The following is an 18,708-nucleotide window of genomic DNA, read 5'->3' on the forward strand; positions in this document are numbered from 1 at the left end:
ATAACACACGGAACCTTAGTTCCACAAAAATAAAGTTCACACAATAAAAAAGTATAACCTATGTACAATACAGTTTTGAGAATATTCACAATTCGTACATTATATCTCAGCTACACCTACAATTAAACACATTCACTTACCAAAGTGAAATCGGGGGCATCTGCTGTGGCAAATGGGTGCAAGCCTTTGACCACAAACTTAGACACTGCTGGGTGACATTCGTCTATTCTGGCCTGAAAGGAGACGCTACCGGTAGACTGCAGCGAGAACTGCCAGCATCTGAGCCAGCCAGACTCTGTCTCTCTCATCATGGTTATCTAAATGCAACGCACAGTAATAGCAGGTTTTGTAATAAGGTAAATCGCGCTAACATAATATGCAATGCTAATTGATTAGTTACCTGCGGTATTAACGGGAGAGGACGTGGAAACGCTACCGCTGCTGCTGGGTTGAGCTTCGCTAGTCCGGAGCGGATCAAAAACACGACATTCGTTGAAAGCAATCGCGTGTTTTTTGAGCAAATGCTTTTGCATATTCGTAGTGTTTCCTCCCTTTGATGAAATCTCTACTTTGCAAGTATTGCACGTTGCCCTGTTGTCATCCTTTCTCATAAAGTGTAACCAAACTTTTGAGCGTTTGTGCCGCTCAGGCGCCGTGTTTCCTACTGGGTAAAAGACGCTACTCAACGTGATGACGTCATTCGGGGCGACTGGAATCGATAAGGGAATCGTTTTTAAAAGTGGCAAACGATTCCAAGGAATTGAAACAGTGGGAACCGGTTCTCAACAAGAACCGGTTTTCGATACCCATCCCTAAACTCATTACAGACATAATAATTTTTATGAATTATTATGTCTATTTTTATGCTTAAGGACAACAGATGGAAATTAGCCCTTGGCTATAATCTTGTATGTTTACATTCATGTAATTTTCTTTTTACATTTATGTTCATTAACATGCACTGTCCTAAATAAATAAATAAATAAATAATTAAAACCCAAACTAGACCCAGAACATGAGAACTAGAAAAAAAACACTGGAAATGAGAACTACAACACAGAGAAACTAGAAAGGTGGAACAGCTAACACTGAAAGCAGTAACACAGGGAGACTTACACACATGCTAAGAGAACTACAAAGGGGGAAGTGACTACAGTCACTAAGAACTAAAGAAAACTTAAACTATGAATGACAATAATCAAATAATATAATTACAGAGTCAGAAAGAGCAATACTGAGTCGCAGACCCAGTACAGTGATATTAAATCCCTCACAGTACAGCATTGTAACCTGTTTATCCATCAGAAAACTGCAGAGGATTTTCATGCAGCCTTTAAATAGCATAGTTAGTCTACCTCAGTTTGATTTGCAGCAGATTTCACAATATGAAAAAACATAATGTCACATGTACAAACCAAATATCTAACTTAAAAACATCAGGACTCACATGTAAGTTTTAATGAGCAGTCCTTACCTTTAACTCTAACCTCTCTTCTTCCTCTCCTGCCCTGTCTTTCTGTCCTGTTTTGCACAACAAAACATGACCTGTCCTTTCATTAATTGCACAAGTGGTGGTGGTAATTAGCCACTAGATAACTGGGTAAAGAGGTCATGTGTCTGTAGCATTGTCCACCATTTTAGGGAACAAATTTTGTTTTAAAGTGAGTAACAGGGCTTTTCCCTGCCTTTATAGGGGGCTTATATTTCACTAAAAACTATCTATATGCATATCCACATAATTATGGATTACGATATTCAAAAAAGACACTTTGTTTTAAAGAAAATACATTTAAAAACAGATCGTATTAGATTTATATTTCAAATATGACAAAAACATATTCTAGCAAATTATAGCCAAATTATTCTGTTACATTTTTTGTATTGTTGCATTCTTACCCGACCAGAACAACCCCTGTCTTTTGCCTTACTAATATTTCAGTGTCACTTTATTTTCCACATTTTTTTTCAATGTTGCCTTATGGTTCCGAGCACTGTCATCAATCTTTACATTTTATGATTATCTCATAACACTTGTTTAATCAGCTATATCTCCTATGGACTTTTTAATGTCTACAGCCTCAGATCAACATAACCCTGCTCCCCAGCTCTATCAGCAGCTGGAGCAGCAGCAATTCATTGTACCCTATCAGGTAAACATAGGCTACGTTTTGCATTGTCCCCACCTGATGACAGTGATACAGTATGACTCGATTCCACATTGGATTCTTGATGAACGTGGGTTGTTGTTATTCTGTCTGGTTCTATGTGCCCCTTTCTAACTTTTAGCACCCGCCCCTTCAAACATCTCTGCAAAACCCTGTTATGGACTGTCGTTAAAAAAAAGGGGAAGCTACAGCGTGGAACATGGCCCTGCTCTAGCTTTGCTTGTTTGTTTCAGATCTGTTACGTATATTTCTTAAAATGGCAAATATATATTATTCTATGTGTGACTAAAATATGTGTTTAAGATTTGTAAATCATTGCAATAATTTCTTAACTGAGGTTGTGAGATGCTAAAAGCAAAAGTACTAACATGTAAACTACAATGAAAGTACAATAAACAGTACAGTGCAAGTGAACATTTCAATAATTCTGACATTAATTCAAAGATCAGAAATTGGGTTTTCTTTTTTTTCTTTTTTTTTTTTTTGCCATTTTCCACCTTTTTCTTCTACTCTTTTACAATTTAGTTATGCTGCAATATAATAATAATAATAATAATAATAATAATAATAATAATAATAATAATAAGGAAATATGCTGTTCGGTGATTTGCTTGCGTTAACGGTAAACATTAAGGCGTGTCCTCAGATAAGGTATCTATTTTATGCATACTATTTTGTTTTTGTCTTACAAATAAAGGACGGCATTTTCAGTTTAAAAGTGAATATTTAGTGAGTAGGTTAGAAAGATAAAGGTTTTTCACACTTAAACATTGCATAAAGATTTATGTACGATCAGCAGCCTGTTTTTGGTTTGGTGCTTTCTCTTCAGTCTCGTAAGTGGGTCAGGAGCAGGCGCAGGGGGGCGGAGCAACGTCGGGCACTGTCCAGGAAGAAATTCTGGCGTAGGTATAAAACGATAGCAGTGTTTTGTGCGCAACATATTCTGCACAGTGTGTGGTCTAAGCACCGAATTGTGAAGATGGCTGACGACAGAGATAAAGCTACTGACCAAATGAAGACATGGAAGGCGAATCGAGGTTCTCAGGTCTGTATATGCATTGGGTTATATCAAGTGATTTTACTCCGCGGTGGCTACCACAGTTGGAAATGGGTGAAAGGTCGTCCAGGGGTAACAGGCTAACTAAGAGCTAGCTTGTAGCTCATGTCCTGTAGTCTCTACATTAATGTTTTTAGTGTAGTTTTAGTCTTAAGTATTTATCATACAGTCGTATTTAGTCCTTTATACTTTTTCACAGCCGTGAAAGAGACTTTAACCATGAAGATAAGAAGTGGGTCCAGGGTTATTTGTTTGAACTTCAACCCTCCTATCTATATATAACTAGGGCATATTAGAGTAAATTGCCGTTGTAAAGTAACCAAGTTCATGTCGCAGAATTGTTTTTATTCGTGCTGTTTTGAGCATGTTTGAGAGTCACGTAAAGACAAAAAGCATGCCGTCATAGCAGCTTCAAGTTTCAGCGTTATTGTTATGATAGTACACCTGCGAAACTGCACCATTGTATACACGTGTCACTTTTTTATGCTTAACTCAGTCTGCCTTTTTTAACTGCTTGTGCAACTTTGTCAATATCTTTGTTAGGTTCATAGATACTTTCTTTCAAAAGTGCCAGTTTTAAGGGCGTTCATTTAGACAATGAGTTATTATAACAGTTTAAGGCTCATGCAGGAGTAATGTCAAACACTGAAGATGATTTCATTGATTAATATGTTAAGCCACTTAGTATTTTGCACTGATTTTGTTTCTTCATTATAACCATAAGGTTAAAATTGCATTAAAGAAAGACCAGCTGTATTGCATTAGTCTTTGTTATAGTCTTACATCAAGATATATTTAATGCTTTCTGTTTTTGTGGGTTTTTTTTTTTTGTTGTCGTTGTTTTTTTGTTTTTTTTATTATTATCCATCTGTTATCAGAAACCAGATGTGCTGACCACAGGCGGTGGCCATCCAGTGGGAGACAAATTGAACTTGCAGACTGCAGGACCAAGAGGGCCGCTGCTGGTTCAAGATGTTGTCTTCACAGATGAGATGGCCCACTTTGACCGTGAGCGAATCCCAGAGAGAGTGGTCCATGCCAAAGGGGCAGGTAAGGCATTGTGCTGTAGTCATGATGCTCTTTTTTTTTTATTTTTTTTTATCCGATTTGCTGTCCCTTTGTTATAGCAGTGCAAAAGTGCACACAAACTACTGCTGATCGTGTGTAAGAAAAGGTTAAAAAAATTGTTATTTATATTCGCTGACTAACAGGCTAACAAAAACGCTTTGCGTTCTTAAAGGAATATTTGTAATTAAGTAAAGAAAGCCAAACGTAAAAATTGTTGCCATTCAGGTCAATAGGATGGCTAGACATTTTATGCCAACACTTAGGGCTAAGCAGTATGGCCAGAAATAGTGTCCCACTATATTTATTTCATTTCGAGCCCCTCAATGGTTCTCGCACACAGTTTTGGTAAGTAACACTCTTTTAAGTCTTCCTGCTGGCAGTAAAAAAATTAAAGGCTTCAATTAATTTATTCATTATCTATGGTCAACATCATTCAAAAATGTTTGTGTAATTTCTGACATCATTGTTTTTGTAGCAGTTATGACTGCTGCCATGCTTTTTGTTACACAATATTATTAGTCTTGTGCCTTTTGGTTGTTTCCACCTACATCCACAAATACAATGCTAAAATGACTCACCGTGGGATTAGCTCTATATTTATAAAGTCTTCAGACATGAATCATTTCTTAGTTCTAATGCCTGAAGTAGTAGGCAAATCATAGCTTGAGATCTAGACATCGACAATGCATTATTCAAAATGATAAAGTTTAATGGCTAGGACAACTTTTCAATTTGTTGGTGACAACACTTTGTACACTATGCAGTGTATTCTCAACACTGGCCATTTAATATGCACTAGAATGCCACAGATGCAGAGTTACTAAGGTACATATTCAGCACCTGGCACCAAAGACTCCCAGTGTTTAAAAGGTCTTAACAGCAGGCATGTGGTGCACTTATGTCTGAGATCAAGCATTGGTCTGATCCTTAACATTGGAAAGTGTTCAAATTTATGTGCAAATTTAGTCAAGAATTGTATTCTGGTGCAGGCAGATGGCTACAAATGACTGCATTAAATTACAAAGTTAAAACAAGACAACCAAAAAAATAAGTATAAAAGGAAATGTGGATCCTGCTTATTTGTGGATTAACTCCGAACAATTGTTAATCTTTACAGGCTTTACAGATCAGGGCTTCAGACTTTGGACAGACATTGAACAAGTTATTTGTTGGCCTACTTTCAAGAGTCTTAGATTTGTTCCCATGATAAATACAGTAAAAACTAGAACTCAAAATTTGTGAAGCTTATATTAGCATACATGTCTTCTAAAATTTGTATTTATTTTCATTTTTTCTCCATTATTCAGGGGCGTTTGGCTACTTTGAGGTCACTCATGACATCACTCGCTACTGCAAAGCCAAAGTGTTTGAGCATGTTGGCAAGACTACACCAATTGCTGTCCGCTTCTCCACTGTGGGTAAGAACGACCATAAAGGATTTCATGGGTTCGCCTTGTTAATGGTTACAGATTTGCTTATTGGGGGGTGGTTGTTGTTGTTGATGACGACACAGTTTTGGTGTGATTGTTTGGACTATAGACCCTGTGCACGAGAAAATGCTAACTTCCTGGTTTGAGACCGGATGTGGGGTTGTACATTTCCGGTAGCTTTACTTTGCGGTCAATCGCTACTGCGAAGATATACTCCACAATCATGTCCAAAACTCGAAAACGGAAAGATCGCGTTAAGTTACAAAGAGCAGAAGGTGGGAACACTCACCACTGTTGTGTCATAAAAAATCTAATGATCAATTTTGACGTTTAAAGCGTTTAGATGATCAGTTGTTTACATCACTCAACACAAGCAGAACTGCATTACTGCAGAAGACACATCGTCCACATTCAGAAGCACATCTCTGTATAGTGACTGGTCTTATGATTTAAACAGGCAAATGTTCAGCATTCAAACTACAGGTGAAGAATAGTCAAACCAGATGTTTCCCCCGTTATGTCGATATCAGCTAGTCAAGTACACACCTACACAGCATGTTAACAAACCGTGAAAAAAGCCACACAAAAAATGAATGATTGCTGGTAAGGGTTTCTATACATTAGTATTTACGAAGGGTATGTTGTGACTTACCTTCAAAATTACAGCGGTCCCTCACTATAACGCGGTTCACCTTTCACCTCGCTGTTTCGCAGATTTTTTTTAGTGCAAGTTTGCATGCTTTTTTTTTTTTTTTTTTAAACATCACAATGTGTCCTGCGTCCTGATCGCTGCAGACGATCTCCTCCGTGACGTCTCTCCTGTACAGTACAGAATCGCTGCATCGATTGCTAGCAGTGTGACTCTGAAATGCAGTACTGTATGTCCACGAAACGTTTTGCACCGTCAAAAAATAAAATTGGCTACTTGATTTCACCTGTCGCTGGTTATTTTTAGAATATAACACCGCGATAAACGAAGGACCGCTGTTTACAGATACTGAGAAATATAAAATTTGAATCCCTTTTCTCTTTTGCTCTGAGGCGCGGGGGAAAAAATATCAACAAGTCGATGAACATCCATTACCGATATATTGGCTAAATGCCCAAGACATCTATAGAAATGTAAATCGCCGCTTGATTCATTCATTTGCTTAACTTGTTTTGGACCGTAAACAAGGTGCGAATAGGACACTGGAAACAAAGCTCCCCACAGGAGTTTCCACACCGGAAGTAGCATATGCTAACATGCACATAGTCTATTGCTTTTAACATCTGTAGTGGCACCTCTGGACTGCACTGAGCAGCTGCTACGTCACAAACCCATTCAGCCTCTTCCCATCTTCCTTTAGCATATTTCATTTTTTTTTTTTTTTTAATAATAATAATAATTTGCATTTATTATTTTGAATTTTGCATAGGATGGAATTTGCCTCAGAACTTGGACTTGACTTAAAAACATCCTGTTTATTTTTTATATTTCAACTGACAGGAATATATATAAGAAAATTACCCCCTCAATTATATGAAGCCTTAATCTTCTCACAGCATGTTCATGTCTGCTGAAGACAGATAACAAGCTCGTGAAAATATGGGGAGAAAATGCATGCGTGCTAAACAGTTTTGAAATGCTGTCATAGGAGAATATGGACAATTAAAACATTGAGTGTTTCATGAAAGTGTGACTGTATTAGACATTCTGGTGCTTGTATGAGTCATAAACCATCCCTTGAAAATGGAAATGTGAGTAAAAGTGAGTATTTGGTAAAGGATTGATACCTATAAGCAGGCTGGCCCTGTGTTGGCAAGTGGTGCTCTTAACATCTCAACTTGGGTGACATTAGAAAGGACATTAACAGTGAACTTTCAGTCGATTTGTATGCTGTAGATGCTGAACATTGTCTTTTAGACTAAGTTAGTGGATAGTGATACTAATTCATGATTTGTCTGTAAAATATCAATTGAACTTTTTTTATTTTCCCAGCTGGAGAGGCTGGGTCTGCAGACACTGTGCGTGACCCTCGAGGTTTTGCAGTCAAGTTTTACACTGAAGATGGCAACTGGGACCTGACGGGCAACAATACCCCAATTTTCTTCATCAGGGATGCCATGCTGGTGAGTGGGTGTAGGGACGCATGTGTCTGGGCAGACCGTAATGGTTCAGATTTTTATAATTTTGTGTCAGAGAGTTGCAGTATTACAGCAGTACATTTTTTTTTCTAACATGGAAATAGTTAAGTGTGGCTGCTTTTTCAGTTTTGTGTCTTTTTTTTATTTTTTAACATTAAATATCTAACCCGAGGGCGTATGAAATAAACCAAGCTTGTTATTCCTAATGTAAGATATTTAAGACCAGAGACACATTCCTCACAACACTTGTGCTAATATCAGTCAAGTGTACATTGTCTTATATTAATGTCCCATCTTTAATCTCGTGCAGTTCCCATCCTTCATCCATTCCCAGAAGCGCAATCCCCAAACCCACATGAAAGACCCTGACATGGTGTGGGACTTCTGGAGTTTGAGGCCCGAGAGTCTGCATCAGGTAGATGCTGCTGAGCCTGATACTGAAAAGTCTAGTATATTATGTCATGTCAGCTGAGGTGTTTCTAAAATACACATTTAGGATAAAGAATATTTTCAAGTAAGTCTTTCTGTGCACTGTTGCTCGCTGTCTTTATACTTGTAGTCATTATTGACAGAAACTCTTGTAGTTGTTTTCATGGTCTCGTCTTGTCTCCTGTGCAGGTGTCTTTCTTGTTCAGCGATCGAGGTTTGCCTGATGGCCACCGTCACATGAATGGCTACGGCTCTCACACCTTCAAACTGGTCAATGCCGATGGTGAACGTGTCTACTGCAAATTCCACTATAAGGTCTGCCTGAGGTCAGCTTTATTAGCTGTTATGTTGTGTGTTCTGCCATCTCTGACTTCATTTTTTTTTAAATTAATTTTTTAGACTGATCAAGGAATAAAGAATTTGACGGTGGAAGAGGCAGACCGCCTGGCAGCCACCAACCCAGATTATGGAATTGCAGACCTGTTCAATGCTATTGCTAATGGAAACTACCCATCCTGGACCTTTTACATCCAGGTCATGACCTTTGAGCAGGCTGAGAAGTTCCGGTTCAACCCGTTTGATCTTACAAAGGTACTGCAGTTCTGCACAACAGAAAACATCTGAGTTATAAAGTAATACGTGACATAAATGTGCAGTGACTTGGTAACTTGTTTTCCAAAAACGTCCATATTATCACAGGTTGTCTCTAAATAATGACGTGCTCATTTGAAAATCACAGATGACTTTTGTGATTTGTAAATTTTATTCGCGGTGCAGGTTTGGTCACATAAAGAATACCCACTGATCCCTGTGGGCAAACTGGTTCTGAACAGGAACCCAGCCAACTACTTTGCAGAGGTGGAGCAGGCGGCCTTTGACCCAAGCAACATGCCACCAGGCATCGAGCCCAGCCCTGACAAGATGCTGCAGGTGACATTATGGCAGATTTGACAAGCTAGGGGGGAATGAAGAAAAGCTAGGTTGGTATTGAGCTCTGTCCTCCATGTTCTTTGTCTAGGGTCGCCTCTTCTCCTACCCAGACACGCATCGTCACCGGCTGGGAGCAAACTACCTGCAGATCCCTGTCAACTGCCCCTTCAGGGCTCGTGTGGCCAACTACCAGCGTGATGGTCCGATGTGCATGCATGACAACCAAGGTGAGACGTGATCAGGTCTGGTACCTGTGGCTCAGAAATGAATCTTGAGTAATCCTGGAATTTTAATCCAGGTAGTGTTACAGTTTATTTATACTGAGTTCTTAACTGTTATTTTTAACTGTTATTATACACGTGACATATACACAAGTGCATGTCACCTTTGAAGCAGACGATCAGTGATGGTGTTTTAAAAAATCTTAGTGATCCAAAAACACCCTTATTATATAAAATAATTAGAAATAATTTTATAACATGGGCATTACATGCATAACCACAGTCATCTACATTGTGCACAAAATGTAAAAACTAGCGATAAAACATTAATTTTATCGCTACATTTCATGCATTGTACAGTGGTAGATGTGTGAATAACGTATGTCATCACTATAGTCACTGATTATGGTTTTCCACAAACATCTGGTCTTTGTTCATTTTTTTCTTTCTTTCCTTCACTGCCTCACCAGTGTTTTTGTTTGACCACCAGGTGGCGCTCCAAACTACTACCCTAACAGCTTCAGTGCCCCAGAGACTCAGCCTCAGTTTATGGAGTCCAAGTTCTGCGTGTCTGCAGATGTTGCTCGTTACAACAGCTCAGATGAAGACAATGTCACACAGGTAATGATGATTTAACAGGATCTGTAGGCGTGTGACACAGAGTGTCTGAGGCCCAGGCAATTTCAGATTTGATAATATTAAAAAGCTGCATAAATCTGTATTTAATATGAACAGTGGATCGAATGATAAGATGAAATTGTTGCTAATTTTTTAAAGGGTAATGGAAATATGTAGATTTAGTTTTAGTGGCTTTTTCTTCCTGTTACTGCACTCGTTTGGTTTCTTCGGCCTCATCTTGGAAGGAACACAACTGTAGCTAAGGCCACTTCTTATTAGTAACAAACGGTAGCTGTATGTCATAAGATGTTGTTTAAGAACTTGGAAATCCAGTTAAGGACTGAGTCAAAATCTGTTTCTGATTAGTTCCTTTTTCCTCTGGAGAATAAACCTGTGTTTTTTGCAGGTTCGCACCTTCTACACTCAGGTCCTGAATGAGGAGGAGCGACAGAGACTTTGCCAGAACATGGCAGGGTCCCTGAAAGGAGCCCAGCTCTTCATCCAGAAACGCATGGTGAGTCCAAGCACTACAGTCTCTCACTTTGCTGTCGCTCATAGTTTGTGCTTTTTGGAATGTGAGGTTTCAGGAAAGATGTTGTGCTTATTGGTAAATGTAATCTATTTACAGTATGTAATCTGTTTATTTTTTTTCATGGGGAGACGAAGAAGATGTGTGTTTTGTTTGTTGAAGAACCTGCTATCCTCCAGGACTGTAATGTTTTTCTTGGGTATCTTGCAGGTCGAGAATTTGAAGGCTGCCCATCCAGACTATGGAAACAGAGTTGAGACTCTTCTCAAGAAGTACAATGCAGAGGCCAAGAAGGTAAACGGGCCTTGTCTAGTTGTGTGTAGGGCTGAACGATATATCGCATTTGCGATAATATCGCGACATGATCAAGTGCAATTTTCTAACTGCAAAGGCTGCGATTATACTCTGGACATGTCCAAATTCATGGGCTGCATCCTCCTGAGGCCGCATTTGTAGACCGATTACGTCACAGCGACGCGCCGAAGGCTGTCCAAATTACTACCATATCCCAGAATTCATAGCGCGGCCCAGCCAAACTCCAGTTTCCAGCAATGGCGGCCGCTACTAAGTTTTAAAATTACTCATACTAATCTTTCTGGGTCACAAAATAAATATTTTCAGGCAAGAAAGTAGTTGTGTAAACATCAAATATCTGCTCGGTTTATCAAGATATCCCATATTTGCAAAAGTGCTTCGACGTTTTCAGAGGCGTCTGCTACCCACCAGCTCGACAGCTAGCCGGGAGCTCGAGGGTTACTGATGCGGCCGAGAACGGCACAACTCCCGGCACATCATTTTCAGATCACCGCGGAGTTTCGCTGCTCGGGTTAAACGTAATATATAAGTCACTTAGACAACCTAAAAATGTTATTGTTGGGCTTTTTTCAGTGTTTTGTTTGTTCGTGAGTAAATCGGTTTGGCTGAGATTAAAGTTATTAGATTAGATAAAATAAAACTATTAATCCCCCGGGTGGGTTCCTCCTTGGTTTTCACACAGCTGACTAAACGTCAAACAGAAAACTTATTAAACAGAAGTATGAGACAGTCGAGAATTTACACCAGTGTCTGGTTATATTTTAGATAGCAAGAAGCAGACGGCCGAGTTTATTAAACTCCACCGAGACAGCGGTGACGCTAATCAGAACTAGACCGTCCAATTTCACGCCTTTAAACTTTAAAGGCGTGTTTGTGTGTGTGTTTATACAATTGCTATTATGTTTGCACTTTATGTGTAATGTTACTGACTGCAGAGATCAGTAAGATGTGTGTATTTTTTATTTATTAGTTTTATTTATTTAATATTATTTTTTAATTGAATGACTGTCTAGTAGTTCACAGATGTCGAAAAACTGAGTGTGGTAAAGCCACTGATTTTGTTTATGTATATTTCTGCAATCTGCACATTGTACTGACTTTCATTTTAATGTTTACACCAGGGTTCCTTGTCAGCACTTTATGCTCAGATGTTTGTAAGCTAAAAATAAACTATTGTGTATGTTCAAATATACTGTTGTGATTGAAGAAGTTAAATAAAAATGTCAGTCATCAATTCATGCATCACCTCATGTCATCATAACAGAGGTCTGTCTTCCAGGAAAGAACAGTTTAAAATTAATGTAATATAGTATTGGCCATACTATATGATGTATTGCTTGTCTTTGTTTAATAATACAGAAGACAAAGACCTTAAAAAATAATCGCATCGCAATCGCAATATTGGGGCAAAAAATCGCAATTAGATTATTTTCCATAATCGTTCAGCCCTAGTTGTGTGTTTATATACAGCATACATCCAGTGCAAGTTGTAATTTCATTCATTTCATTAGCCACACTGGTTCACAGTTAAATATCTTTAGAGACTTTCCCAAAAGTCTTTTCTTTTTTCTTTTTTTCTTTAGAAAGGAGCATTTAACAATCGATAAGACTTTCATTAGATGATACAGATAATCAAAGGATGTCTGACCTTAAAGTAAGAGGACATGGTATGAAACTGAGGTGTTAAATAAGAAGAAACGTGTGGATGGATTTTTATCTGGTGTCAAAGTACTTATAGTAGTACATTGTAATTACAGTAATATTCTGCCCATTAAAGTGTCTGACCTCATTTTTGAGTTTCTCTTCTTCAATTTGTGTTTTACAGGACGCTGCCTTGCATATTTACAGCCGTCCAGGAGCCGCTGCCATCGCCGCGTCCTCTAAGATGTGATGCCTTAAATTTCAAGCGAGCAAATGCACTTGCGTCATAACTGACCACTACTGAAATGGAACAATATTAGATCCATCAGGAAAGGCTCAAAATACAAGTAATCTGGCTTTTACTGTTGTGGCTAATTGGTTTTTGATTCAGTTTTTCCAAGCAATTTATTTCTCTAAATTGTCAGCACTGTGCATTGTGAGCTGCACCACAACCAGGTTGCAATAAAGTCACCATGATAATACCGCAGTTTTTTTTTTTTTTTTTTTTTTTTTTTTTTTAAGCTTTGAGTAGTAACTGTTTGCTTTGACCACCTGAGTTTAACAGGCACTTAAAAGCATTTCATTTCATTTTGATTTGATTGCATTAAGCTAATTAACCAAACCAGCCTCCAGTAATTCCTCACATTGTATGTACTACTAAGCTATGATGCTTGAAATTTTAAAAAAGCATTGCAAGTTTGAAAGAAATCTGCATTAAGGATGATACTTGGTATCTGCTTTAATGATGAGTCTCAATTTAAGCTGGTAAAACATCTGGATTTGTCATGAACCACAGGTTTGCTGCTTTGCTCCCCCCCCCAGTATGAGCAATGATCCGTTGTGGGTTTGTCTGTTTGTTTGTCTTCTTTCCTCATGTTTGACTGAACCACTGGTCAGTGTTATCATTGTGGGTATGCGGTGATGAGCAAGTTAAAAGATGTAATGTTAACTAAAACAGTCGTTTGTGCCTTTTTTTTATATACAAAAACTACCACTAACATGGATTTAACCTTCATCCTTAACAACCCAGGTTTGTTTCTGTTTAGTGTGGGGTTTATTTGATTTTTGATGGTGTGGTGTTTTGTTTTGTTTGTTTTTTTTGGGGGGGGGCTGTAATTGCTTTACCCTAAAACTGTCTTTCTGCACGTTTTTAGATTGGTACATAAGAATTCTGACATTCTTCAGTCAAGTGGGAAACTTGATAAAATAAATCTGACCTTTAAGAGTAATGCAACTTCAAGCATGTAATGATGAAAAGTAACTGTCTAAATTAAATCTCACTTCTGAATTGCTTGTGTGAACTTTCTGCTGATCTGAATGTGACTGATTTCTTTTATTAATGTCTGTACTGGAAAATATTTCTCATCTGTTCTGTGCTTATATTGAATGAATTTGTAATTAAAAGTTCATCCGTCTTCCTTTGTCTCCTGTACTTTTTCAAAGAAACGATCATGATTGATTTTACGAAAACAATCCTCAACTTGTCTGGACGTAGCACGTTTTCACTGGTTCCTTTATTTGCAGCATGTTTTAAAAGCAATAGAGGTTCTCTGCTCAAGCTGTACGTGTCATATCTGCAAGTTGTGGAAGAATGACACCTGGCTGTAAAGTTTCAGCGCAGGGGTGTGTCTGGAGGTAGGGCATGAGTTCACACAAATAGTATTATAATTTGTATGTTAAAATTTAGATTTTTTTTTTTTTTTTTTTTTTTTTTTATTAAGAGGACTTTAAGGTTATAGTACAGTAATAATCAGAAAAGGGTAGCATGACAGTTGTTTACTTTGATTAAACAAACATTATGTAGCAGTTGGTAATTGATAAGAGGTTAATTTTCAACCAGAAAGTCACTGGAGACCTTGATGGATTTAGGGGAAATTTTAATGAATTTTTAAAATGAAACTTATCCCTTTACCTCCCTTTTTGCCATAACATGGTGAAGTTGCAATAACCAGTCATTTTGAAAACAGTCCATGTACTCTGTAAGTCAAACCCTCACAAATATGACATCACTGTTTCCACCTCTGCAATCCAAAGGCACTGAGCCCAGCCCTGTCAAGACGCTGCAGGTAACACAATTATAAGTGTTCAAACTGTCTAGAAGTGAAGAATTGATCATATAAAAAGAACAGTCTAATCCCTTCCCCCATTATATTTTTTTTCTCCCTGGGTAACAGGGCTGTATCTTCTATGGTCTTTGCCCTTATTTCAAATATGAGGGCACAGCTCTGGATTGTCTGCTGAGAAAACAGAGCTGTACTTTTTGTGTTTAGATTGTGATTATGTGTAGCAGCTTTACTGAAGAATATGTCAATAATGACAGCACTGAAAGTTTTAATTATTTTTTTCTGCTGATAAGTTATTGGTAAGTGTTGGCCAGGGGATGGCGCCATTTGAACTGTACAAATGTGTGACACATGAACTTTTTCTTTGTAGTTTCAATGTTTTGAAAAGCTCAGGAGACTCATACATTTATGAACCCAAACCACAGTCACCTAGATTGTAGATGTACCAATGTATCCAAAACTTGAAAATCAGTCATACTTAATTAATATGAAAACACGAAGTGTAACTCCAAACTAATATCCTAACAGCTTCACTTTGGAGAGACCCAGCTTCAGTTTGTAGAGTCCCAGGTCAGAGTGTCTCCATATGTCACTTATTACAGCAACTCAGATGATTTCATGTCACATGGGTAATGATAATTTAACAGGCTTTAGAGCATAGGTGTCAAACTCTGGCCCGCGGGCCAAATTTGGCCCGCAGCCTAATTACATTTGGCCCGTGAAGCCATACCAAATTACTATTAGAGCTGGCCTACTGGTATTATACAGCTAATATATATATATTGTTTAGTATTAAGCTTTGCTTGTTCCATATTCAGTTTTTCAGCAAAACTTGTTTGAGTCCATAAGAAAAGATTCATTCTTATATCTGGAGGAATATTTTTTTTTTCAATAAATATAAATGTTAGCCCGCGACTTTGTTCCAGTTTTGAATTTTGGCCCACTGTGTATTTGAGTTTGACACCCCTGCTTTAGAGGCATGTGGCCGAGAGCTATAAAGTTTGAGAGTGTCCTAGGCTGAGGCTTTCGCAGGTTTAACTTGGCAGGTATTTTGATGTTGAGTCATTTTTACTGCGCACAGTACACCTGGAATGTGCATGAATGCACCAGAGCTTCCTTAGAAAAGCATGCAAACTGGAACCAACCCAGAACCCTTCTCATGTTCAGTTTCCATTGTTACAAATGCCACAAACCTCATGCTCTAAATACTCTGCAGATGTCAGTTGGAGCTGTGAAGCTAGTGCTGAGGTGGAGAACGTTGCCAAACACAAAAATCAATTCAATTCAATTTTATTTATATAGCGCCAAATCACAACAAAAGTCGCCTCAAGGCGCTTCATAGATACAGAGAAAAACTCAACAATCATATAACCTCTATGAGCAAGCACTTTGGCGACAGTGGGAAGGAAAAACTCCCTTTTAACAGGAAGAAACCTCCGGCAGAACCAGGCTCAGGGAGGGGCGGCCATCTGCTGCGACCGGTTGGGGTGAGAGAAGGAAGACAGGATAAAAGACATGCTGTGGAAGAGAGACAGAGGTTAATAACAGATATGATTCAATGCAGAGAGGTCTATTAACACATAGTGAGTGCGAAAGGTGACTGGAAAGGAAAAACTCAATGCATCATGGGAATCCCCGGCAGCCTACGTCTATTGCAGCATAACTAAGGGAGGATTCAGGGTCACCTGGTCCAGCCCTAACTATATGCTTTAGCAAAAAGGAAAGTTTTAAGCCTGATCTTGAAAGTAGAGATAGTGTCTGTCTCCCGAATCCAAACTGGAAGCTGGTTCCACAGAAGAGGGGCCTGAAAACTGAAGGCTCTCCCTCCCATTCTACTTTTAAATACTCTAGGAACAACAAGTAGGCCTGCAGAGCGAGAGCGAAGTGCTCTAATAGGGTGATATGGTACTACAAGGTCATTAAGATAAGATGGGGCCTGATTATTTAAGACCTAGTATGTGAGGAGCAGGATTTTGAATTCAATTCTGGACTTAACAGGAAGCCAATGAAGGGAAGCCAAAACAGGAGAAATATGCTCTCTCCTTCTAGTCTGCTGCAGCATTTTGGATTAGCTGAAGGCTTTTCAGGGAGTTTTTTGGACATCCTGATAATAATGAATTGCAGTAGTCCAGCCTGGAAGTAATAAATGCATGAACTAGTTTTGCAGCGTCACTCTGAGACAGGATATTTCTAACTTTAGAGATGTTGTGCAAATGGAAGAAAGGAGTCTTACATATTTGTTTAACACAGTGGCTCCCACAGTGGTTTTTTTGCTGGGCCCCCCTTTGTTTTACAAGAAAAATGTTCATGCCCCCCCCCGTGGGCACACGCACAAACACATCCTCCAACCACACACACCCATATTTTGCTCTATTGCAGTTTATTTCACACACACATGTATATGTATGTATACATTATATATATATATATCAATCAAAAAAACATTTGGGCATGCTCCTCTTTTTACGCTCCTTCATACCCCTAAGATAATCTGTAATGATGCCAATACATACCTGTCTGGAACAAGCATAGTGACTGGCTTACAGGAAGGCCCGCATATATCTAACCTGTTTTTTTTTTTTTTTTTTAATGTGGGCGTTACAGGCTGCCTGAAGTGATAGCTGTTATTTTGTTAAAAACACCCACATGCAGTGCCACTGCTGAGCCCCCATCGACAAGTGAAAGTAAAGGTGAGTCTGTTTTAGTAGAGTTTGAGGAGAAGCAGAATGAACTTCAAAGTAAGAAAACAATTTAAAATGTATTTCTTTGTGTGTGTGTAGTGGTGTTATCTTACTTTTTCTTAAACTGTCTTTCGTCAAACTGTTTTTACATTGTCTAGATTCTAGGTTGTCTCAGGGGCGTCTTTGCACAGGCTGCGGTCTGAACTGGGGTCTTGAACGATGTGTGTGTGTGTGTGTGTATCTACATATTTATTATGTATGTATGTTGTTAAGACACTAACACAAAGGTTGTGTCACAGCATACTCACCAGATAATTTGCATTGAATGCAAATGCAAAACTTTGTTTCCCACCCACATTTCCGCTGCTGAGTCTCCTTTGGCTGTTAACTCCACTCGAATCCAGATTGCACATAAAGACTGAGTGGACTTGCTCTGACTGATACGTGAAAGTGAGTGTAAGGTTTATATTGTTGATTGTCATTTATGCTTAGAGATATTTACTCATATATGCTTTGAGTTTTATAATCGATTGCATAATAATGGAGGTTTGATCCGTAGTAGTCTGTGGAGACTCTGTGTGCCTTCCAGAGCACTCTGGCATACACACACACCTTAAGGTCATGAAAGAGGTTATATCTTCTCTTACTGATTTATGGTAGGAGGACACCTCTGTATCTGTATAAGAGCCCTTTGTTTAGATGGAGCGCTAGACTCCTGAATTTGAATTTTGTGGTTGTGGTGCTGTAGTGGTAAAGTTGGGGGTGGGGAGTGTGCTCAACCCTACTGGCATGCAGTATACTCATCCAGCAAGTCCAAACCTGTTCAACTGCTTCCTGTAAAAAGCTGGAGAGACATATTACCAGTATGTCTAAGCAGGCTTATGAAATGAGATTCTGCTCTCACAGTCGAGTCACCGACTGTGAGAGCAGAATCTCCTCAAAGACATATTTGCATTAGTTGCCAGTGTGTGTTCTATCCCAAAGCACTTTCTCATATTATATTATATTATATTATATTAATATCACTGTAACTCCACTGCTGTCCCAAAAAAGAAATCATCAACAACAATAACTCTTTTGAACACCTTTATTCTCTCCAAACTGCAGTTGAGCTCACAACAATGACAACAACGAATCCTCCACGTTACCTTCCATTTCAGGACAGCATGTATGATGGGAATGGGGATCAACAATCAATGGTTCAGCACACCACTGTGATCATCAGCACTGAGCCACCAAAAGACCATATTATCTGGTCCCTCCTCTGCTTTTTCTACTCAAACCCCTGTTGTCTTGGGCTTGCAGCTCTCATTTATTCTATCAAGGTGAGGTTAAATAAATCGGGTTTTTCATGAACTAAGCATCTGTTATACTTCTGTGTGTCTGTGTGTGCATGAAAAAATATATTAATATTTACCTGTCTACTTACTATGA

At 38.7% G+C, this 18,708-nt stretch overlaps 1 protein-coding gene and 1 long non-coding RNA gene across 2 annotated transcripts; both read left to right on the top strand.

Annotated features, from left to right (window-relative positions):
- The first annotated feature begins 3,030 nt into the window (after positions 1-3,030).
- Positions 3,031-13,518, top strand: LOC308391772 (catalase-like). Its single transcript, XM_080874516.1, has 13 exons — positions 3,031-3,210; positions 4,101-4,272; positions 5,598-5,708; positions 7,702-7,832; positions 8,158-8,262; positions 8,466-8,591; positions 8,676-8,867; positions 9,054-9,206; positions 9,295-9,433; positions 9,918-10,048; positions 10,452-10,559; positions 10,785-10,868; positions 12,715-13,518. The coding sequence occupies exons 1-13, from the start codon at positions 3,145-3,147 to the stop codon at positions 12,778-12,780; spliced, it is 1,584 nt and encodes a 527-aa protein (XP_080730642.1). The 5' UTR covers positions 3,031-3,144; the 3' UTR covers positions 12,781-13,518.
- Positions 13,519-17,236: 3,718 nt separating this feature from the next.
- On the top strand, positions 17,237-18,520 carry LOC308387063. The gene is made up of 3 exons (XR_013969884.1): positions 17,237-17,283; positions 17,574-17,724; positions 18,382-18,520. It is a non-coding gene; the product is annotated as an uncharacterized lncRNA (long non-coding RNA).
- The last annotated feature ends 188 nt before the right edge of the window (positions 18,521-18,708 follow it).

Source organism: Rhamphochromis sp. 'chilingali' (assembly GCF_963969265.1).
Source record: "Rhamphochromis sp. 'chilingali' genome assembly, chromosome: 2".
NCBI classification, from domain to species: Eukaryota; Metazoa; Chordata; class Actinopteri; order Cichliformes; family Cichlidae; genus Rhamphochromis; species Rhamphochromis sp. 'chilingali'.

What these genes read in the sequence shown, in the direction of transcription:
- LOC308391772 (XM_080874516.1), top strand. Translation starts at nt 3,145, where the DNA reads ATGGCTGACGACAGAGATAAAGCTACTGACCAAATGAAGACATGGAAG. An exon ending in AGGCGAATCGAGGTTCTCAG is followed by an intron (nt 3,211 to 4,100) that starts GTCTGTATATGC and finishes ATCTGTTATCAG; the next exon opens with AAACCAGATGTGCTGACCAC. An exon ending in ACCCGTTTGATCTTACAAAG is followed by an intron (nt 8,868 to 9,053) that starts GTACTGCAGTTC and finishes TTCGCGGTGCAG; the next exon opens with GTTTGGTCACATAAAGAATA.